The sequence below is a fragment of the Panthera onca genome, chromosome D3 (genome assembly GCF_046562875.1).
Source record: "Panthera onca isolate mPanOnc1 chromosome D3, mPanOnc1 haplotype 2, whole genome shotgun sequence".
In the NCBI taxonomy this organism is placed as follows: domain Eukaryota; kingdom Metazoa; phylum Chordata; class Mammalia; order Carnivora; family Felidae; genus Panthera; species Panthera onca.
In genome coordinates, this window is record NC_138350.1 from 40226597 (window position 1) to 40251263 (window position 24667).

The 24667-nt window shown below is 37.8% G+C and overlaps 1 protein-coding gene across 3 annotated transcripts in view; it reads left to right on the plus strand.

Moving 5' to 3' along the window:
• The window catches only part of LPIN2 (lipin 2), an 84722-nt gene that overhangs the window by 40292 nt on the left and 19763 nt on the right, over window positions 1–24667 (plus strand). For all 3 annotated transcript variants that reach the window (XM_060613371.3, XM_060613368.3, XM_060613369.3), the window contains exons 2-7: window positions 3556–3756; window positions 11438–11533; window positions 14600–14901; window positions 20998–21105; window positions 21783–21909; window positions 22746–23091. In XM_060613371.3, the coding sequence (XP_060469354.1) occupies window positions 3565–3756; window positions 11438–11533; window positions 14600–14901; window positions 20998–21105; window positions 21783–21909; window positions 22746–23091 (1171 nt within the window). In that variant the 5' untranslated portion in view covers window positions 3556–3564. The remainder of the gene's footprint in view (window positions 1–3555; window positions 3757–11437; window positions 11534–14599; window positions 14902–20997; window positions 21106–21782; window positions 21910–22745; window positions 23092–24667) is intronic.

The window sequence follows — 24667 nt, forward strand, 5'->3', positions numbered from 1 at the left end:
AGTTATCATTTTTCAGTTTCTTTTAAGGAAAGGCCTATATAATTAGTTACGAAATTTTTAAAAATTTGTAACAGCTCATTTTTAAATGGCTACCAGTCAGTCAAGCAGTTATACAAAGATGGACTGCTTGGGTGCTGATTAATGTACATGCCATGACAAGCAAAAAGCATGTCGTGAGCATATATTACATATTATGAACATTCTGATGGACAGTTCTAGGTTGCTAAAAAATATCTGATAAAAGAGAGTGAAAATATGAACTATACAAGATTAAATTTTATTTCACCTTTGTTTTTGGAGACATTCCTAACATAAAAATTGTACACCACGACCCCAGAAATAAGGAACAAAAAGATGTTTATTCTCTTTTCCTCTAAGTGGTAGTGCTCTTTTATGAAACAAAATATAATGAGATATCTGAATCAAGCAAGTCAGCATATGAAAAGATGTTCAGTGTCATTAGCCATTAGGGAAATGCAGATTAAAACTAATATCACCTGTACCTGTCATCATGGTAAAATAAAAAAGTACCAAATGATGGCAAAGATGTAGAAAAATTACATTTCTCAGACATTGCCTGTGGGGGTGTATAATGGTACAGTGACTCTGGTGGCAGTGTCTTTGAAAACTAAGCACGCAGTTCTCATTGAACCCAGCAGTCACATCCCCGGGGGGGATGATTCTAGTCAATTCGAAAACTGATTTTCTTAAAATTTTTTTTAATGTTTATTCATTTTTGAGAGAGAGAGAGAGAGACAGAGCATGAGCGGGGGAGGGGCAGAGAGGGAGGGAGACACAGAATCCAAAGCAGGCTCCAGGGTCTGTCTGTCAGCACAGAGCCCGACGTGGGGCTCAAACAGATCATGACCTGAGCTGAAGTCAGACACTTAACTGACTGAGCCACCCAGGCGCCCTTGAAAATTGATTTTCACACAAAAACCTATACATGAGTGCTATGGTAATTTTAACTGTAATACTCAAAAACATGAAATCACTCAGGTGTTCCTCAACAGTTGAGTAATTAAACAAACTATGGTACCTCCGTATTATACAGTACTGCCTCACAATAAAAAGGAACAAACTGTTGATACATGCAACAACCTGGATGAGTCTCCATAGCAGTATAAGAGGGAAAAGGCAATGAATGACAAAAGGTTATATACCTAACTTTCTTAAAAAGGTCAAAAGTGACAGAAACGAAAAACGGAATTAATGGTCTCCAGGGATTAAGGAGAGAGTGAGGGAATTGGGTGTATGTGGCAATAGGACAGATCTTTAGGATGATGGAAATGTTCTCAATTTTAACTGAATCAGTGTTGGTACCCTGATTGTAATATTGCACTAGAATTTTGCAAGATGTTGGAGGAACCTGGCTTAAAGGATACATGGGATCTCTTTGTATTTCTTAAAATTGCATGCATGCATGCAGAACTATAGTTACTGCAAAACAAAAAAGATTAATTTTTAAAAATGAGATGTAATACGAATATTCTGATGAAACAGTATTTCCTCCCTACACACGTTTCTAATTTTTTTTTTTGTCTCATTTATTGATGGTTCATTTGATCCTTTATTCATTGAAGAAATAATTATTGGGCACTTGGTATATGCTTAATTTGGCCTTACCTAATGAATTATTCTAAAACCAAAATCAAAACTAACTTGCAACTATTTTATAAAGGATACTACCTTATTTATTAGTAAGTTTTGCAGCCAGTTTACATCCTCAGAGCCATCTCTTCTAGAGGTACATTTTGGGGCCTTTGTAACATTAGCTTTAAAATACTCAAATTTCCGGGGTAAAATTGTGGCTGTGCTCAGTAGTATAAAACTGATGGGTCTTGATTACACATTCATCTGTGTATAAGAGCAGAAAAAATGTCTGAGTGCAATCTGGGCACTGCTAGCAGGCACTCGCTCACCTGTGAGGAGTAGGGTGAGTTTCTCTGGAGGCACATGTCTTAGCACACCCCTAAGTTTTCCCACTGGAGTAGCATTCTTTCTCCCATTTCAGCTTTGGACTTCTCTCACAACATAGAATGTGATCTCTGGTAGCTTTTCTGCGCATGTAACTTCAAGCTTAAGGCACCTGAAAAGCTGGGGGTAAAGAGACAGATGTGTTTATGAGGAATGATCTGGAGAATAAATTGTCTTTTCTCTGGTTCAGTGAAAGTTGGCCTTTGGCTTAGCCAGAGCCACGGAGGATCTCTTGTTTGGTCTATGTCCCTCCTGTCCCCAGGCGAATGACTTGCTGAATTGTGCTTTGACATAATACTAGGGTTGTTGTTGTCTAATGAATGAAATGTGGTGGTATTTGATAAGTGGGGATGAAATTTGAGAACGTTAGGACTAAAGAGCTATTTTTTTCTAATTAGTAAAAGAATTGAGGGGGATTCAAGGAGACTTCCCTGCTGGTCTTCATTGCATACTATATGGTAGGCGCCCCAACCTGTGGTCAGATAAAGCCAGCCCTAGCCTCAGCCACAGCGGATGTGGGGCAGAGGAAGCAAGCATTTCCTAGCGACCCTGCAGCCTGGGTCAGGTGCACATTCATGTCCATCTTTAACCTTTTCTGGAGGATCCTTTTATAGCATAGTGATCCCGATTTGACTAGTTAATTGTAGTTGACCAACAAGATTAAAACCCTTTTCTGTACTTTGAACTTTATAGAACATGAATGTATGTTCTAGTGAGTTGTGTTCAAGCACTGAGGGGATTTTTGATAAAAATAACGCTATAAATAGGTTAGACCCAGTCTAGCTCACCCAGAGTTTGTTTATTTAATCTAGCATGCCTCTGAACCATATTCAGTTTTTGTAGAATTTTGTAGAAAATTCATCTCTCATTTAATTGTCTTCAGCAGAAACAGTGGACTTTCTGGTTCCTCCCAGATGTGATCCTTGGTCATTTTTTCTGCTTGGCTGCTGTGGCCAGAGTGGATGCAGTTGCCCCAGGTTCCTAGTGATCTTGGGCAAGAGGGCAGTGGTGGTAGTCCGGGTTCTTTGGTGGTTCTGTGCAGGTTCTAAATTTCAGAGGGACACCCCTGCTGGCAGCTAGCAGAATCCATGATGATGGAAAAGGAAAGGGAACTTAGAATTTTACAGTTTGGCAATGTTGGGGAAGGAATTTGAGTTGGAGCAGGAAGCACAGACAGTACACAGATAATTAATATATTAGAATCATGATCAGCCCTACAAAAGAAAATCAAACCTGGCTCCTCTGAGGGAATGACAGTTAAATAGATGTCTACAGAATGAATGAATTAACCCAGCTGGGGTGAGGAGAGAAGTGAATTAGTGGCATGCCTCAGGCCCTGGCTGGGACAGCCTCTCATGATACAAAGGAGAACCATCTGATTTTGTCGTTGTGTGGAATTGTGTAAAAACAGTGGTAGCGTGAGACTAACTGGTTCAAGATCAGCACAGTTAACAATATCTAATATGACATACAAATGCTCAATACACTTTTAATCACCACTGTTTTTTTCTCTGTCATTAGATCCACAGATTCAGTGTTACTGTCTCATCTATTTTTTTTTTCCCCTGTCTTTTGTAGTTTCAAACCATGAATTATGTGGGACAGCTGGCTGGGCAGGTGATTGTCACTGTGAAGGAACTCTACAAGGGCATTAACCAAGCTACTTTGTCTGGGTGCATCGATGTCATTGTGGTGCGACAGCAGGATGGCACCTATCAGTGTTCGCCTTTTCATGTTCGATTTGGGAAGCTGGGAGTCCTGAGATCCAAAGAGAAAGTGGTGAGTACAGGAGACAGCTTGTTCTCAAGGAGGGTGAAAGGTTAGATGGGAACAGAATAAGTTGTTCCTGTGTACTCTCTCTGGCTCTTTTTTTTTTTTTTTTTTTTTTTAAGGAAAACCTGTATAATGTTGAAGATAATCATATGAGAAGTCAGCCTTTATGTTTTATTTTGAAGTTGCTGCTGAATTCATAAGCGCATAGAAAGTCTCTCCAAGGGGGAAAAAAAGCTGAAAATTATCTTGATAATCCCATTTGTTGCAGCTCAGAGGAGCAAAATAGAGAAACTGGAGTTGTAAATGGAGAATGTTAGGTGTATTTAGAAAAAGTTTCTTTACCTTATATACTATAAAATATTTAGAGCAGTGGGTTCATACCATTTATGAATGGAATAGACTGAGGTAATCAAGAATATATTACATTTGTTTAAGTAAAATTAATGCCAGTTTTCCTTGTTTTGAGAAAGCTGTTGAATCTTATTTGTATGTAAATTTTGTTAGTGATACCAGGACTTGTCTCCAGATCTTACTAAATGCAAACTCACATCATGGGCTTGTTGGCGTTTAGTTTTATTTCAGGGAAGGTTCATTTAGAAAGAAGATAATTTGTATTTTCCTTTTACTTACATCCTCTCTCCTTCAAATATTGGAACAGTGGTAAGACATGTTAGTATATTTGATGTCAATCAAGTTAGAAAATTGAGCTAGTAATAAAACTTTGCAGGTACATGGTAGTATTTTCCCCTTCTGCTCTTACCCCACATTATTTACCTAAACAATGGAGGGAGATTTTGTCAGGATTATAAAGCACAATGAAAGATCTACACCATTTTGGGTCACAGAACTAGGTGTTAGAGGACCACTGGCATAATTCGAATCATCTATTTTCAGATTTTGGCTATTTTGCATAGCTAATCTTATTCTTTAAAATAGAAATTTGTGTTTTAATTAAACTTAAGTTTTTTGGGGGATGGAAGAAAAGGCTTATGGGTTGCACACAACTATATATTCTCCCCACTTGCCCCCCCCCCCCCCTCAAAACACACATCTTTTTTCCGAGGTGTTATAAATCAGTATTTCACTGGAGAGCCACCTTGCAGGATGGCAGGGTTTGTATGGTCGGCCTCTGTTCAGAGACACCCTTTGGAAACCAAAAGCAGTCGCAATTCACTTAGTAACTTGGAAACTTTGCCTTGCAAAACAGTGTTTAGCCACAGTTTAGCTTCTTGGAATTTTTTATTTCTAGCCAGTAACACTAACGTATAGTACTTTCAGTTTTTATCTGCTTTAGGAGAATCTGTACAAAATTGTTTATACACTGAAATTTCCCATTAGTTGTGCAAGGATCTATTCAGGAAATGGCTTATATGGCACTTTTGTTTGTTTTTCTGTGATCTGGATTTTGATCAGTAGATTGGTTAAGTCTTTTGGCCTTTCAGAATGGAATCTGCAGGCTGATGTTATATGTAAGCATTTGTGTATCTATAAATGGTGACCGGACAGACAACATACCTCTTTCTACATGCTGTGTGCCTCTAATTAAGAAAGTACAAGTTCAGTACCAGGCTACCCAAATGACTGTATTCTGTATCTTGTCAAACCCTTGGATTTTAATAGTCTGTCCATGAGACACAGGAAAAGAAAATTTCTTTTGCACTAGTACCCCTAGGAGCTCAAAGGATGTGTTTGAGCAGAAATTTGGCTCTTTGACTGAAACACAGCTTTCCTGCGACAGTAAAACCAGAACCATGTCTGCCTTGAGATACTCAGGCAGTTTGTATTAACTGTCTTATTTTAGGTCAGTTTGGACTAGGGAAAGCTACTCACTGATTTTACACTAAGACCCCAGTTATGGTGACACCTATAATGGTGGCACCTGGACTGGAAATCGTAATCATCTTAAAGCTTCTGGTTAGGGAGATACCGTATAATAATTTTCCCACTGTCACTGGTATGTTTTTGTTTGATAGAACACCACTACTCCCAGTATATTTCATAACCCGAGTTGAATTTCAGAAGGTAAACCTGCAGTTGCTGTTTTTAAAATACTAATTTTGTTGATTTAACGCAAAACTAATGATTTGATTACTTATCAAAGTTAAATAATCCAGTGTATTAGACAGGAAGTTTCCATTGTGGGTGACAAAAATCCACCTCGCACTAGCTTAAGCAAAAAAAGGGAATTTATTGGCTTGCATAACTAATGTCCAGGAGCATTTGAATTAATCAGGTCTTTGAGGATGTTAACCAGAACCCTGTCTCTGCCCACCTCTCAGCTCTGCCTCCTTTTGTGTATGCTGTCTCTAATGCAAGATGGCCACAGTACCTCCTGGCTTATTTCCCATGAACTCAGCAACCCTAGGGGAAAGAGAGCTGCTTCTTCCCACAGAAGTATCAGTGTTTAATCTCCCTGTCAGACTTGAGTCACATGTACCTTGCAGACCAGTCACTATAGCTGGAGTGGAATGTACTGATTGGCTTGGCTTGGACAGCAGCCCCATGAAGCCACGCCTGAAACTGTCTGAAATAGAGGATGAGGAGCTCTCCAGAGGACACCACTGATATTCTTACCTGAAGAGTGGTTTGCCAAAACAAGTGTCTGCTATAGCAGGTATTTCTAAAAAGTAAATCAGTTCTATTTCAACATCTCAGTCATATATATTGAGCAAGATTAAGCCACAGTGTAGGAAGTAAGACTATGTAGATAGGAATATTGTTTTAGATACCAGTTTATAAGGAGTAGTACATCAAAATGAGTACCCTCTTTAAAATAATCACCTTGGGAAGCATTTATTCCAATTTGGTGCCATCTCTCAAAATATTTCTTAATATTTTTGCTTTGTTACTTAAAGAGCTTCTGGCATATTCTTTTAGTACCCTTAGTATTGCCACAATTTGATGTTAGATTTAATTTGGGGGTAACCAAACTCCATTTAGAGGCAGAATAAGAGACTAGTCATATTGGAAAATGTCATATTTGATCACTAAAGTCAGACAGGCTATAAATGAAGGGTGAATTGTTTTAAGATGGTTTAAAACCAGACTGCATTCTGAAAGAGGCATTGTTCTATTTTCCCAGCTCCCTAGGGTAAATGGATAACCTACAAAGATGAAAATTTTGAAGGATACTAGTTTGAATCTGTTATGTTTTTTTATGAAAGGTAAAATAACTTTAATATTTAATTTGTGTGTAATTTAACTTAAATAATTTATACAACCACAAATCAATAAATGATCATTTCAGTTATTTTTATGTCCAACTTCTAGTTGAAAAAATGCAATTAAGTATTTAAGTCATCCTGAGAAACCTAAAATTTGGCATTATGGAGCAAATTTAGTTTTCCCAGTCCCCTTGCTCTTACAGTCTAGGAAAATATATCTATTTCTTTACTTCATCAGCCCTCATGGAACTTAGAAAACATTTTTCCTATGTAGAAGCTGCTGCTATTAGAGCTGCTTCGGAAATAGATGATTCTAGATGCTTATGTGACTTCAACCAGTTTATTATGAAACACATTTTAAACTTAACCTGAAAATAATATTTTTTTAGCCCAGGAATTTGTTGCACTACTTGGTTTTGGAAGCGTTAGATTCCATGTCCTACCCAGCTTTATTTAAGCCATAAATATTCACAGTAATCTAAAACATGAAGAACTTAGTTGGGAAATGAATTAATGTTTGTCCTGTGGAAACTTATTTTATGCACACTTTTCTTTTAAGAAGTAAAAGAGGGGCGGGGCGCCTGGGTGGCTCAGTCGGTTGGGTGTCTGACTTCAGCTCAGGTCATGATCTCACTGTTGGTGAGTTCGAGCCCTGCATAAGGCTCTGTGCTGACAGCTCAGAACCTGAAGCCTGCTTCAGATTCTGTGTCTCCCTCTCTCTCTCTCTCTCTGTTCCCCCCTGCTTGCGCTGTGTCTCTCTCTCAAAAATAAAAAAAGATTTTAAAAAAATTTAAAAAGTGGAAGAAAAATGAGTTTCTTACAAAATAATAATTTTGTTAACATTTCTTAAATAGGAATTTTCTTTTGCATAGGATTTTGTTATTTTGTATTTAATAGTTGCCTATTTTTCTCATTTTCTGTTATAATTGTTTTTCCTTTTTTAAGAGCTTTTTTTGTTTTGTAATTAACACAGTAACACATATTCAAAGGATATAATTTGAAAACTTTTACCATAGGTGCACTCATGAAAGCATCACTGTAGTCATGACATGGAACACTTAGCTGTCCTCAGTCTCTTCCAGTCTGTGACTGTTCTGAGTCAGTTTTTTAATGACATTAGCATATTTTTAACTCCTATATTTTAGATGTTTAACAAGTTGCAAATGTATTTTAAATAGTTTCTATATCTGTCACCCACTTCTTCCCCTACTGTTGACATTTTACATGACCTGGTACAATTTATCAGAACTAGGCAGTTAACATTGGTATAATATTATTAACTAAAGACCTTACTCAGATTCACTATGGTCTTTTTGTCTATGATCCTATCCAGGATCCCACATTACTTTCATTCTATATTCTGTAACCATTCTGTCTTTCCTTACAACCTTGACTTTTGAGGAGGACAGAATGGTTATTATGTAGATTGTCCCTCAATTTGAGTTTGTCTGATGTTTTCTCATTTGGGGAAGAATAACACAGAGTGATAGTGTGCCCTTCTCAGTATATCATCTTAGGAGGCCCATCATGGTGCCGTATCTCATTATTGGTGATGTTAACTTTGATCCCTTGGTTAGTGGTGTCTACTAGGTTTCTCATCTAAAAATGTATTTGTGGGAAGAAACTTGGAGATTGTGCAAATATACTGTTTTTCATCGTACTTCCACCCATGGATTTTAGCATACGTTGATGAATTTTGCTTGCAGTAGTTATTACTGTGGTGTTTGCCAAATGATTTTCTGTTTTCCATCCTTTCTACTCCATTTATTAACTGAAATTCTGTATCAAAGAGCTATCCTTCTGTTTACTTATTCAATTATTTATTCAGATCAGTATGGACTTCTGAATATTAATTTTACTCTTTGGGTTATAATCCATTATTATCATTATGTAGTTGCTCAAATTGTCCCAGATTTGGCAATTAGTAGGTAGCTCCTTCAGGTTGAGTCCTTTTGATATGTTCCCATCATTTTTTGAGCACTTCCTTACTTTTTGGCACCATGAGCTATTTGACAAGAATCTACTTTACCTGCCTCAGCCCTGGAGTGTAATTATTTTGTTTCTCTGAGGAGCAGTGGTTCCTTTTATTAGAGAATCGTATCTAGAAACAAAGCATCTGGTCACTAGGTATGCTCATTACTGAGGTGTCATTGCCTCTAGGCCCTGTCAGCAGGCAGAGCTGGAAAATCTCTGTATGTAAATACGTGTACCTACATTTGTCTGTAAAAATTATGAGTTCACACTGATTCCTCTGATTCCAGTCCATCCCTAGAAGGTTCCTTCTCATCTCCTTATTTATAACTTCTTTTTCTGACAGTGAGAAACATGGCTCTTATTACCTACAATATGTTTACTTATTTGTTCAATCCTAAAATACACATAAAATAGTTTTAGAATTGTTACCCACATCTCTGTGATTTTTTTTAATTACTACAATATTTGTTTATAGTTCTTTTTGTCTTTAGTCTTAGAATATTTAGTTTTATTCCTCATCCCTTAGTGTGGTTATGTTACTAACAGGATTTTTATAATAAGCATTTTGACAACATATTTCAGTTAATGATCTTCACTGACCTGATGTGACCCAGCACTCAGTGTCAGAAGGGATAATTAATTGGTCCTCACTGGGAAAAACCCAATGGTTTTGCAAAGTTAAGTACACTTAAATTGTGGACTACTCTATTTATATACGTATTACATTTTTCTGTACTTTCGTTTTTATGTCCCCTGAACCAGTCTAAAACTGGAGTTTACAAGTTTATCTGTAAGAGTTTCAAAAGTTGGTGTTCATTTATTATTATAAGATGTTTAAAAACATTTATTCACAGTCTACAGATGAACTACTACATTATTTTTAAGTGGTATTTAATATTATATATAAACAGTCCTTACTTTGCATGGTCGTATAGATCATTAAAATGACTGGGCAGATTTCAGCAGCATGGATGGAACTGGAAGGTATTATGCTGAGTGAAATAAGTCAGAGAAGGACAGATATCATATGTTTTCACTCATATGTGGATCTTGAGAAACTGAACAGAACACCATGGGAGAAGGGAAGGGGAAAAATTGTTACAGAGAGGGAGGGAGGCAAACCACAAGAGACTCTTAAATACAGAGAACAAACTAAGGGTGGATGGGGGTTGGAGAGAGGGAAAATGTGTGATGAGCATTGAGGAGGGAGGGCACTTGTTGGGATGAGCACTGGGTATTATATGTAAGCCAATTTGACAATAAATTCTATTCATAAAAAATATATACATAGAAAAAATGACTGGGCAAGTCAAAACCCAAAGCAAACTTAATAACTGAGAAAAATTAGGATTTTTCCATGAATTTTACAAATTTTTGTAAAAACTTTCTATTGTCAGTTAAAAATGTGTAAGAAAATGAAAAATAGTAAGTTGGTGTTTAGTACACTGCAATTTAAAACATTAGGAACATTGAGAACTAACATGTCTTCTTTGTAAAATAACTTAGCAAGATTAGTTGGTTTGAACAGTGCTTGCCTTCTTGATGTAAAACTTAGGATACCGAACAAGCATCTCTCGTCTTGGCAAATTTTCGTATGCTTTTCTGAATTTGGATCACCTTTCAGGTTTTCAGCTCTGAAACATTCAATGTCATGAAGTATGTCAGAGTTCCTTCAGTGTGGACACTTTTTGCCCACGTCACTTCCTCTGGGCCATCTTCATCCTTTTTGTCACAGCCACTCTGCTCCTCTGTGTGGATGAGCCTGCCTTCACCAGGTGCCTCTGGCTGCACATGTTGAGCCTTTCAGGTGGCAGCAGGGTCCCCATTCTCGCAGTCAGCTATTTCTTCCGTAACTGTTGACATTCAGTTTGAAGTTTACTTCCAGTAATGTTACTTTTAGTTTGTGGCATTTTGATCTTGGCCAGTTTCCTCTTAATTATCCATTTTTATAAAATGTCACATGGGTTTATCAGTGGGAAACAAGAAGACAACTACCACTACAAGCTTTGCTGTCTGTGCCTGAACTGAGTAATAATAGATTTGGTGCGCTAGTCACTAGTGCACTTTTTGAAAAAGTGATGCAATGGGTTACCAATCATGCGGGGCATCTGTTTTTATGTAGTGATCTGTAGCCAGAGAGCTGGCAGTGAAGTCTGTGCTCTCTGGAGTTACAGGTAACATACTGCATTAACTGAAATTTGTGGTTGTCTGAAGCGTGCCAGCTGAGGCCTGTCTGTGGTGTAACTCTGGAAGTGCTCAATTGCTTGTTGACCATAACATTTCTCTATTTTATGCCATTTGGGAAATTAAGTACAAGATTTTATGTTCTAAAAATGATACAATATTTTCTTTCAATCCCTGGTTACCTATCCCTTTCCTTCCCAGATCTGTTTGGTTTTTTAAGGCAGGTTGGTGGGGCAGGTAGCAGTGTTTCTCAGAGACTATCACTCCAGGAACCTCAATACTAAGTTTGGCTTGAGAACCCAGAATTTAGGCTTCGTTTAGCATGAATGAAAGATTTAATACTAAATCATACTTTCTCTTCTTAGATTGATATAGAAATCAATGGCGATGCAGTGGATCTTCACATGAAATTGGGTGACAATGGGGAAGCTTTCTTTGTGGAGGAGACTGAAGAGGAATATGTAAGTTCTAGTGGGTCACATTTACTTTACACATTGTATTCAGGCTCCAGGATCTGTCCCCAGACAGAAATGTTCAGTTTTCATGGTTAGTTATAGAGGTGATTGTTGCAGGTTAAACAAGCTTTAGTTTTAGGTTGAAGAACTAAGCTGTCAGAAAGGAGCTAGAGTGAGTGAGGCACTTTTCTCAGCACCAAGTGTCAGAATACAGAGAGCATACAGAAGGCCCTTGCACTTGCTCTTTTTCTGTCTTTAATGAGCTTTCTTATTTAGTATCTGTTACAGTTTACACCTTGACTCGAAGTTAGTTCCACCTAAGTAATGAAGGCATATCTCTCTGCAGGCTGTGTGTGTTTGTACATGTGTGACCTTTAAACTTGGAAAACATGTTTAACCATTTTGGTTAGGGACATTGGATCACTAATCTTGAATAGGCTTGTGAATGAGTTTATTATGGTCTCCAGAGATTTAAATTAATTGCCTGTATCTTTTTAAACCATTATTGCATGTTTGGCTTCTTTAAGTAAGAGAGAACAGTTTGTTCCTCCCCGCCCCTTCACCCCATGTATCCACTGATGGTGGTAAACTGTTTTTGATGGATCTTAGAAGAGGCATCTTCTGGCTTTCATCATAAAGAATAAAATCTCAGCAAAACTGATAACCTTCAAGTTATTAAGGATACAGGACTACTTTTTTGGGGTTTTCAAAGAAGAAAAGTCACCAAAAAATAGAATGAGATTGTTTATCATTTTTAGTTTAGAGAGAAACCAACAATTTAGATACCAGTATGTAAAGCAGCAGTGCAAAGTATGGTTATGAAAACAGTCCAGAGCAGTCTTTTTTTTTTTTAGTACCTATTAATTACTTGTTTTCATATTACCTTGTTTGTGTTTGCTTGGCCTTATCAAAGTTTTTCCTCATCAGAGACAGAAGCAAGAGGCAGAATGATACAATAAATGAGTTACCACAAGAATAAAATATATATTTTTTTAACTTTTATTTATTTGAGAGAGAAAGCACACACATGGATGCAGGGGAGGGGCAGAGAGAGGGAGAGGGAGAATCCTAAGCAGGCCCCACGCTGCCAGTGCAGAGCTGATGCAGGGCTCAGTCTCACAAACCATGAGGTCATGACCTGAGCCAAAATCAAGAGTTGGATGCTTAACCAGCTGAGCCACCCAGGTGCCCCAAGAATAAAATATTTTTGATGTGTTCCTTAAAATCATGTATATTTCAGGACATTGGTTGATTAGGCTTTGTGTAAATCAGTGAGCGAGAGGGCTGGGTTATCGATCGTTTGTTACGTGGTTCTCGTGGTCATTTCTGATGATTCCACTTACAACTATGCTTAGTAAGGTTAACTTGGAGAGTGTCAACTTTCCAGCCCCTTTTGCCTATCCCATGTATCATCAAATTATACAGATTTTCTTTTGTATGCTTTTCTGTGAATTTTTTTTTTTAATATTAATTCATCCAACATTACTACTCTATGCCACATACTATGAATAAAATACGCCCCCACTCTCCAGGAGTTTACAGTTATAAAAGGGATAAGCATTACCAACACCCATCTGGCTGCCATTTATTTACATACTTGTTTCTGTCAGACTTTGCTCATCTAAACTGTATATCATCATCCTTTTCAAGCTGGTAGGTCTGTATCTAAACCTGTCCTGTTAATAGCTGCACAATCAATAGTATGGATACACCACAATTTAACCATTCTTGTACTGATAGAGATTTAGGTTATTTCATCACCCCCAACACAATACACATAGTGCTATAATAGAACTAGGAAACACCACCAGAGACAAAATAGCTTTTAAGAAGTACCAGTAAACTTTGGGGCACCTGGATGGCTCAGTCGGTTCAGCATCTGACTCTTGATTTCAGCTGAGGTCACGATCTCAGGGTTGTGGGATCAAGCCCCCTCCACTCAGCACGGAGCCTGCTTAAGATTCTGTCTCTTTCTCTGCCCCTCTCCCCTACTCGTGCATGAACTCTCTCTCTCTCTCTCTCTATCTTTCTGTCTCTCTCAAGTTAAAAAATTTTTTAAAAATACCAGTAAACTTTATTTATACAATTAATAAAAAAGACCATTGAATTAAAAGGCCCTGGAAATCAGAGACCACAGCCTGTAACTTGGGTGCCCTGGGGACATGTGGAATAATATCCTGTCATCACAGTGCTGGATAAACAGAATTTTGGCTCCGGGGTAATATGTCTATCAAAGCCAAATTCAGAAGCTTGATTTAGAACAATTAAGGAAATTCACTCATTTTCAGGACTATTATGTAAAAACTTGAGTATTCTAAGTTACTTGAAGTTAATTTATATGTTACCTACCTTCCATTTCCCCCATGATACAAAGGGGTGAAGCCAGTAACTACGAAGTTAATCTTCTGAACACCGGACTTTGGTCATTTATTTGATATTAAATTACGAGTGTATTTCTAACTGTTGGGCCTTATTTTCTTCTTTTGAATTCCTGAAAGGATGTTTTAAAAACGTTACAGTTTTAAAATCTGCCAACTTCATTTGTAATAGGGTATTGTGTATTTTAATCACCTTTTCACCCTCATTTAATTTAGCAAACACAATTTACCGGAGATCCTCACTTCACTTACCTGTCCTACTGCCCCCTGTCTGATGGGGTGTTCCTGATCCCTGCCTTCCGCTTTATCCTGTTACTGTTCTTTGTAAGTTTTTGACAGAGTGCTTCGTATTGCCTCCTTGGAATGCTGCTGTTGCTGCTTTGAACTTCCCTGTATAGAAAATTTAACTGGCTGTGCTTTAATTACAGTTTTTGTGTGTGTGTGCTGATTGGGTATATTGGTTCCTTCAAATATATTCAGTTACATGGACCAGATGAATTATCTGTGTGTACCAGGGTAAAGACCTGTTCAGAATAGAGTGGGCAGTAACATAGTTCAGTGTGACATTCTTACCTTTAAGGACTATGTATTCTTCCTACCACTGTGAATTTAGATATGCAAAGAGTTCATTATTGTTTTGATTAACTGTCCACTTTGTCAGGGACAACTTTTGTTTCTCCATGTTCTCTTTAAGGAAAAGCTTCCTGCCTACCTTGCCACCTCACCAATTCCTACTGAAGATCAGTTCTTTAAAGATATCGATACTCCTTTGATGAAATCTGGTGGAAATGAAAGACCATCTCAGAGTTCAGACATCTCCCACATGTTGGAAACGGAAACAGTTTTCACTTCAAGTTCTGTGAAAAAGAAAAAACGAAGGAGAAAGAAATGCAAACAGGACAGTAAGAAGGAAGACCAGACCGCTTCTCCTGCTGCAGAAGATACCGTGGATGTGGAAATGAGCTCTGACGATGACAAGGGGGCCCAGTCAGCAAGGTAGGGCTCTTAGTGTGGTTGCCAGGCATCCACACACGCTATGGGCAGAGCTCAGGTACAGTGAATTGTTGTTGTTTCTTTCATAGATCTGCAGTGTGAGTTTTGCACTTGTTTTTCCCCATGACAGTTTATGTGGAATCAGTGTAAGAGGCATTTTTTTTTTCCTTTCTGCTATTCTATAAAATTTGCCATCAGACGTCCTGCTGTGGTATTGACATACCACTTGAAGCAGACTGGCAGTGTGTGTCTTTCCATCAGTAGGTTTCCAAAAGCCAAATAAATTGTAAGTTACAAAGAAGGTCTGAATTAGTGACTTGGCCCTGAGGCCACATCTGGTGTATATCCCTACTCAGTAGTCTTGGTATCTCACCTGTTTCTGAGAAGTTTAGAGTTTTTATTTTGAGTTTATCATCAAAACATTCCCAGTAAATTGAAAAGGAAAGGAGGATTTTTGTGTGTGTGTGGTGGTGTTTTTTTTTTTCAAGTGAGAAATCTTTGACCACTTATTTACCAGCTCAGTAGAAGAGCTCAAATATGCCAATTTTTAGGTCAGCACTGGGTTTGGAAGGTTAGGAGGTAGAACATGTATTTTTTTGTTCAAGAGTTCAATTTTTAAAAGGTTATTTTCCCACCTGTTCACTCAGTGACTGCTGTGGCATTGGAAGAGGACCGTATGTGTGTCATGGGGTGGTTTCCTTTACTGATGAGCATTGGACAAGAAGTTGTTGCCCACAGTGACCCTGAAGTTCTACCTACAGTTTTTCCAAGATCCACCAGAAAGGACACTGAAGTAACACTTTTGCCCTTAAAGTTTATTCGTGTCCTTTATCATAACACAATTGAGCAAAGTTTAGAACTCTTGAACAACCTGCAGCTTCAGTTTAGGAAGTTAAAACATTTCTAAAACATATGCAGAGTTACCTGATAAATGTACAAGAATCATTATTCTAAAGGAATTAATTTACAAAATTAATGTTGAAAGTGAATGCATTGCAGATATATTCGTGCATGCCTTACTTTCTAGATTGTGCAAACTGCCTGCTTCAGCCAAATCTGTCAGAATACTGATTTGGTCAACAGTTCATGGTTGTTAGTTCTTTCTCTCTGAGCCAGAACCTTGCTTGCTTGGTAAGCAGGCATGTCAGAATGCTTGTAAAGTAGTGGCTTATGATAATTTTCAGGAGTTTGGTGGTTTGCTTTTTCTCTGGATTACGTGGATCATAGATACTGCCACGTGGAGGAACTCTTTCCTAAAATCTCCTTTAAAAAAGGATCTGCTTAATTATGCAGCCAACAGAAATTAGGACTTAAAAAAAAAAGGACAGAATGTAACAGTCTTGAGAATTCAGGTCAGGTGTATACTGAAATAAGCACTGAGCTAAAAGGTAGAAGACTGGGCCTCTTCTGTTTTTGATTGTGGAATAGCAGCCACTTGGTTACTCTGGACCTTTGTTTTTTAATCTATGAAATAAGAGAATTGAACTATGTGGTTTGCAAGGCCCCTTCCAACTGAGTAGATTCTAAAATAATTTGGAGAAAGATACTTAGGATCAAAAGTATTAGCAGCATATTAATCAGAGAAAAAGAATAGGAAGTCAACTGCTTTTGCAGTTGTGCAACCTAGAAATCAGATAGGGTTGGGACATTTGCAGCTTTCGAGTATCTTCCCCTCCTCAGGCCCCTACCACTTAGGAAAGAAATTCTGTTTCCAGAGACATACCTAAAAGTGGTTTTTATTTTATTTTGATAAATAGTGTCCTACTTAAATAGCGTTCTCTTTACTTTTCAAGAATTTCATGGATAATAGAATTAAGGTTAATTGAGGCTCCATGAATGAAGCAGGTGAAAGATGAAACCACCCTTAAACCAAGTTGCTGTTGCATAGCTAGGAGAAACACATTAAGTGAAAATTGGAGAGCTTTAAACTGGAGAGAGCTTTGTGTAAATTGTACCCAGTGAGCCTCTCCCTTACTCAAGATGGACTTGTGTGTAGCATGGAAGCCTTGTTTGTCCTTCCAGAGGATGGAAGGATGTGTTAGTGTGTATATGTATTAAAAATGTTGTACCTAGGCTAAGTAGTCTTTTGGAGGGAAGAGTCTTTTCGGATTGGATGGTGCTGTAGCACAATCATGGGTGCAAATGTACAAAATATGCCACTGGTGAAATACTTAAAATACCCAGCACTATTAAAAATGGAGGCTTAAGACTGCACCATCAGAAAGGAATTTCTTCTTTTAATCCACCAAAGCAGACTTGTTTGCAAGTTGTATCTGGGAGCTAAGTAGAGGGAGCCTAAGACTTTTTATAAACAGCCTCTATTGCCCTGAGGCTGCGGACTTCATCTCCTGATCAATAACTGGCTTCCAGAAAACCCTCCATGTTCTTCTCTGATGACTGGAATCTTACAGCCTGCTCCCTGCCTTTCCTCCCTTTGATTTCTGACACAGTAGACAGAGAAGCATTGCAGGGCTCCTTTCAATCCTATTATGAGGTTATCTTTTATCGGAAATGTCCCATATCCAAAAGCAAAATGAGATCATTAGCCACACTGAAATTTATTGACCAGTACTGTGCTAAGGCTGAGGATAAACATATTATTTACCGAGTTAGTAATCTTTGGTCATGGTGGTTAGCAACCCTATTTATCTCTTACATAATACCCCCAGTTAAATAGACAAAGACTCATTTAGTCCCTCTAATTTATCCCACATAAATAAAGCAGGCCATTTATTTTAACTTTCTATTGATTTTTTTTCCCCTGCTTTTAAAAAACTGAGATAATAATTTACATATAGTTGTATTTATAGAACTTAAATATGCAAGTATGCAATTGAGTGATTTTTGTCAGTTGTATATACATCATGTAACCTCTGTTGGCTTTTGAATAGGAAGGATAATTCGTTTATGCAATGGTATTGAATTTGAAGCCATGTTGAGATACATCTGTGAAGGCTGAAGCGTTCTCTTATACACACTTAGTATGAACTCCAGCAACTGGACCTCCCACATCCCCCAACCCTGACTCAGGGTTAAACTGTTTACCCTACTGCGAATTCTCTGCTGTTCAGTGTTAATGTATGTAATTGTCCTATATTTTGACATGGATGTAGTCAGTGTTGGTACTGTTGTCTTCCCATTCCAGTATCTACACTCCCTTTTATCCTCATATCATGAATTTAAGTTCCTCTGTCATGGTCTACCTAGCTTGTTGAATGTTCTTAGGCACAGGTGCCATTTTGAAAAGTGCTTATTAGCAAGTTTTTAGAAGCCTTATTTTATTTAATGGATCATGGGACCGAAGGGAACCTCAACATCAGCAACCTTTTTCATCACCTAAAATAATCGTCTAAACTAATGGGCCTAATTTTTGTCAGGATATGCCCAGAGAAGACCATTTCATGTCTTCCCTGGGGTATAAGTTCTTAATGGTGCCTGATCTTGATCTTTCTTTCTCTCAGCAATATTTTACTAATACCAGATTGCTTTCTGAGCTCTTCTTGACTTACCTTTTATACTACAGTGAAATATATGCCAAATAAGTAAGTTTCTGTGACTTTTACATTGTTCTTTTCAAACCACTTTCAAACCATATGGATAGTGATGCGTCAAACTCTACTCTCCTTTCAAATTTGTCAAATAAACATCTGATTCATAAGCATCACATTTTCCCTTTTTGTTACCATTTGATGTTCATTTTTTAAGGGGCACTGGGATGGCTCAGTCATTTAAACGTTTGGCTCAGGTCATGATCTCATGGTTCATGAGATTGAGCTCTGCGCCGAGCTCTGTGCTGATAACACAGAGCCTGGTTGGGATTCTCTCTGTCTTTCCTGGTGCCCCTCTCCCCCACTTGCACTCTCTCAAAAAGAAAAGAAAAAAAAAAAAAAACTGAAAAAAACACCCTCCTGATGTTCCTTTTTTGAGAAATAGAATGTTTTTAGCTAGATATCTGCCTTTTTCAAGTATAGGTTTTTCTCCCCTTGAAATGAGGTATTATACCAGAGTTTAATTCTTCTGAGAGAAATATTAGAGTTGGGAAAACCTTAAATTAGAAGATACAACTATATGGAAAAACTATTGCATGGCAGAGGTAGTAAAGCAGAGCATGTTAAACAAAGATATAAAGGAAGAAAGGTAACATTAAAAATTAAAGTGATTTTTACCTTTATTTTTAGTCTGCCGTATTAAGTAAATACAGATATTCTCATTTTATGTAGAATATCTGTCCTGGTAGAATGTAGAATTTTTTATAAGAAGCTCTCAAACTGGAAAGTATAGTTTTTCTTGATACTTCTCAGAGCTCTCAGCATAATACACTGCGTAAATCTCATATAAACTCTGAAATAGACAGGACAAGTGATAAATTTCCAACTAAATATGAAATTTTACCAAAGGGTAAATTAATTAAAACCCTATTGGCATTAGTTCATCCTCCTATAAAGATAGAGAATATGGGGACGTGTGCAAGGGGGCGGGGGTAGAGAGAGGGAGAGTGAGAATCCCAAGCAGGCTGTGTGGTGTTAGCACAGAGCCTGATGGGGGGGCTCAAACTCACAAAACATGAACTCATGACCTGAGCTGAAACCAAGAGTCAGATGCTTCACCAGCTGAGACACCAAGGCACCCCTCATCTTCCTATAGTTCTAAAGTCTGTGTATGAATCTTAAAAAAACATTTTTTACGTTTTTGTATCATCATCCTCATATCCGCATGTCATGTAGATTCTAAATAAGGAGAAAGTTCTCAGGTAATTCTTGGTCCAAACAAAAAGAAGAATAAGTTCTGCATGTTTTTAAGAGTTTTTTAGAATATTTTTGAATTTTTGAACCATAACTCTTGTTTTTAGCTCATAGTCTTATATTTTCTTTAATACACAGAAGAATATAGTGAACAAGGATTTGTTTTGAATACAGCTACTTACTAGCTCTGTGACTCTGGGCAAATTACTAAACTTCTCTGGATTCTTGATTTATTTGATATCTAAAATAAGATATTCTTGGGGTGCCTGGGTGGCTCAGTCGGTTAAACCTCTGACTTCAGGTCATTGATCTCAGGGTTCATGAGTTCAAACCCCACATCAGGCCCTGTGCTGCAGGTCAGAGCCTGGAACCTGCTTCAGATTGTGTGTCTCCCTCTCTCTCTGCCCCTCTTTCACTTGTTCTCTCGCTCTCTCTTTCTCTCTCTCTCCCTCCCCCTCTCTCCCCCCCTCCCTCCCTCCCTCCCTCCCTTCCCTCCCTCACACACACACACACACACACACACACACACACACACACAAGAAACACTTAAAAAAACTAAGGTATCTTCAGATTTGTAAGGATTAAATGAAATATACATAAAGCCTTAGTTTTCCTCCTGAAGCCTTTGAATCAATTACCCTGAAGGGCTATAAAAGGAAAAATTTTTTTTTAATGTTTAGGTTTTTGAGAGGGAGCATGAGTGGGGGAGGGGCAGAGAGAAGGGGGCAGAGGATCCAAAGCAGGCTCTGCACTGACAGCAGTGAGCCCGATGTGTGGGGCTTGAACTTACCAAACTCTAAGATCATGACCTGAACCTAAGTCAGACGCTCAACCGACTGAGACACCCAGGTACCCTGGGAATTGTTAATCACATCATTTTCACAGTTTTAATTTATTGAGAGAGAAAAAACCAGCGAGCAGGGGAGGGACAGAGAGAGAGAGAGAGAGAGAGAGAGAGAGAGAATGAATCCCAGGCAGGCTCCACACTGTCAGCACAGAGCCTGACCTCAAACTCAAACTCACCAACTGTGAGATCATGACCTGAACCGAAATCAAGAGTTGGACGCTTAACCAGCTGAGCCACCTTGGTGCCCCCAATCACATCATTTTTAAACACATTCTTTTCTGTCCTTCCTCTGTTTATTCCGTATTTAAATAGTGATGGCAATAGTGTATGGTGGGTGGCATGGTGGCATCAGTGAATCCCCCTTCTCCTTCATATTTTTCTTCTAAGAGGATTAGTTATTAATCATTTGGTCTTCTTCATTTGCATCATTTAGACAATGTGTCCGTAGATTTGGGGATATTTTTAAGCTGACAGTGTCATCATCCCTGATTTTGTTTTTTTCCTTCACAGAGGATCTTCAAATGCTTCCTTAAAGGAAGATGAATATAAGGAGCCTTTGCTCTTCCATTCTGGGGACCATTACCCCTTATCTGATGGAGACTGGTCCCCTTTAGACAAGTAAGTATTTTTAAAATTTCTCCATTTGTTTAACAAAAGATATATTAAATAGGTTTTCTGTTATTTGACAGTAATGATATTTCCTATTTCTCTCATATAGGAGAACTGAATGTGTACTTTTAACACGAATATGGACCTTTTCTCTCAATTATTTTGTTCCTAAATTTGATATGATTTAACCCTCACAATGTTAGTGTAGATCTGTGTAATCTGCATAGAATTTAGCCCTCTACAATTCTTAAATTCTGATCTTACTGTGTCAGCTATTAACTGTAGACGGATAATGTGAAGAAAGGCGCAGTCACACTTTGTTCTGTGTTTAAATCCAGTTTCTCTCATGTATTGATTTTGTTCATTTAACCCATCTTTTCTGTACATTTCATCTCCTGTAAAATTATCTTTGTCATTGGTTTCTTGTGAGAATCAGTAAGGATAATGTATATAAAGTGTTTATAGAGAACCAAGCAAGTCCTCATTAGATCCTGGTTGATGTTGTTTTTATTATTATTAAAGAACTCAAATGGAAGAAATAATTTATATTCCCTTCAATAGGAGTCTTTATACTGGCTGGATAAAGTTGGTATATTCAAGCTTATATTTCCTTTAATGTGTCGAGCTCAGCAAGACTGAAGTTTCTGACTTTAAAGGCATCACATTTTTTTGTCCCTTGTTTACAGCCCCTATTCCCCAACAGCAGTGTGTCCTAAGAGTGATTCAGAGCTGGAGGTGAAACCTGCTGAGAGCCTGCTCAGATCAGAGTCCCACATGGAGTGGACGTGGGGAGGGTTCCCAGAGTCCACCAAGGTACTGATGTTCACTTGCCTGTGGAGTACGTCCAGTTAAAAACCTGTGAGGTGTCTCTGTCTTTGAGTAAAGGAGGAGTGGTGATTTCTGAGCCAGTGCCCGTGAATATAAATGATGGTAGTGCCCTCGTGTGGTCACATAAAAGAAATCCAAAGTTAACATTTTTCATAACTGCAGCAGAGGGATTCCAGCATTATATTGTGTGTTTCTAGTTAGTAATGTTGATTGTTAGTTAACATTTTAATAAGGAAAATGTCAAAGGTACCTAAAGGAAACTAGGATTTCCACACTGAAGTTTTAAATAGGAAACTGATTATGAAAACTTTTTTGCCAGCTCATAATGAAAGAAGAATTGGAAAGATACATTACTTGAGAGAGAAAATGTTTAGTCCCTGTAAGTTTATAAAAAGTATACATTTGCTTATATGTGTAATTTGCATTGATACTTGACTACCCACTTTTATGCTATTTCAACAGAGCCTTGAGGTAGTTCAAGCAGGGCTAACCTTTCATGTAGCACTCAAGTTTTCTCCCTGAAAATGAACATTCTTCCTCTTGGCATCTAAAAATTGTTGTATTTCCTTAGTCTTCTCTGGTGCTTAACTCTTCATAGTACAACAGTTACAAATAGATCTCTTGTAAATATCATGATATTGAACAAAATGCAGTTATTTTTCCAGCTTCTTAATTATGAAATATGTCACACACATAAAGTAATATACTTACTGAATGTTATGAATAAAATGAATACGTTTACCTGCATCCAGATTAAGAAATAGATTATAACAAATACCTTTGAAAATAGTTTAATTTTTAAACAATTCACCTTTTTTTAGGTCAGCAAAAGAGAGAGATCTGATCATCATCCTAGGACGGCTACAATTACACCATCAGAAAATACCCACTTTCGGGTAATTCCCAGTGAGGAGAACCTCATAAGTGAAGTTGAAAAAGATGCTTCCATGGGAGAAACGGTCTGTACCATAGTGAAACCCAAACCCAGAGCCCCGTGTAAGCAGATGAGCAGTGCAACTTCTGCTGCAGAACTTCTCGAACCTCCCCTGGAGCCTCCTCAGATTTCATCTATGTTAGATGCAGACCACCTTCCTAATCCATCATTAGTGGAGGCTACCTCAGAATCAAAACCTGCAGCTAAAGTAGACTCACCATCAAAGAAGAAAGGTAATCGTTTGTTTAATTTGGCGTCAGGTACTGCAAATTTAGATGATAAATTATTTCAGTGTTTCAAATGATACTCGATGGCTGCCTTTGTATTTCTACTCCCTGATCAGAACTTATCGTACAGTTGGGATCACTTATTTAATAGGGCTTCCCCGCTGCACTCCAGATGCCACTGGAGCAGGATTCTGACTTCCTCCCTGTTCTCCCCTGACTGCTGCTACTCAGTGTGCCCTTGGGAAGCACTTATTGAAAAAATTAATGAGCATGTTCAAATTAGTTAATGCATAAAATTAACCACTTTATTGACTAAACGTCAATAGAGTGAAGTGAAATCCTAAAAAATTACATGTTAAAAAAGAAATAATTGGATGAGAGAAAAATGTTTTTACCTAAAGCAGCATCCGGTTAGTTGAGGCCAGATTAAGTCCTTTTTTCTAGTAACATGGGATATAAATAAATGTATGCTAATTATTAGTGTTCTCTTTTTTTCATTGATTATTTTCCTCTAAAATAGTTAAAAGATGGGGTCCAGCTCTTGGCTGCTCAACAGCTGTGTCTCACTTTTGGAAAACAAGTTTAATAAATCAGAATATTCTTACTATTTAAAATATAAAGTTGTCCATTGATACTTAGTACAGTAAGAGCCAGAACATACTCATTGTCTGAACACTGGCCCTATTTTTATGGAAGTAAAGCCTTACTTAAAAATTGAAAATACCCACTGTCACATAATAGCCAAATACTGTATTCACTTTTTTAAAAATATGAACACGAAAAGTTAAATAATCACAAACTGACTTAGAAAGTACTACAGGTATGAACCTTCAGAGTCATTCAGAAATAACTTATTTAAAATAAAAGAATTTGACTGTCAGGGGTATTTGTGGCCAAATATGATCATCCAGGTAATGATCCTGCTTAACTTGTGACCTTCTTTTTTCAGAGCTCAGCACTTTTGCAACCAGAGGCCATATTCTGCTTTAAGAAATGTTAGGGAGGAAAATCTAGTTTTCAGGGTGAATGTTTTGTATTACACTAGAAAATAACAACCCCTATTGCTAGCACATAGTGACTGGAGGAAATAATGACCCTATTCCTAGCACATAATATAGGAAGTGATTAGATAGAGATCGGGACACTGAGCGGTTTCCACCATTCAGTTGGGTTCATTCTCCACCCCCACCCCTCGTTTTTTATTATGTAGTTGTATGCATCTTTGCTTCCTTCCTCGCTTTCTCTGTCTCTCCACTCACACAGATACAGTTTTTTATTGTTTAAACCACTTGAAAACATTCAAAAGCATTTTGGGATTTCACCTTTAATACTGTAAGACACATCTTCAAAGAATAAGAACACTCTCTGCATAACCACAGGACAATTGTCATCTTGAAGAATTGATATTCATGTTTCCCCAAATGTACCAAGAAAAGCTTTTTAGCTGTTTTTCTTCCAAACCAAGATCTCATCAAGGTTTACATGTTGCATTTGTTTTTTATTAACCTTTTTCATTTAGAATGGTGCCATCCACACATGTTCCCTCACTCCTTTTTTCCCCTCTGCAACCATGATACTGACC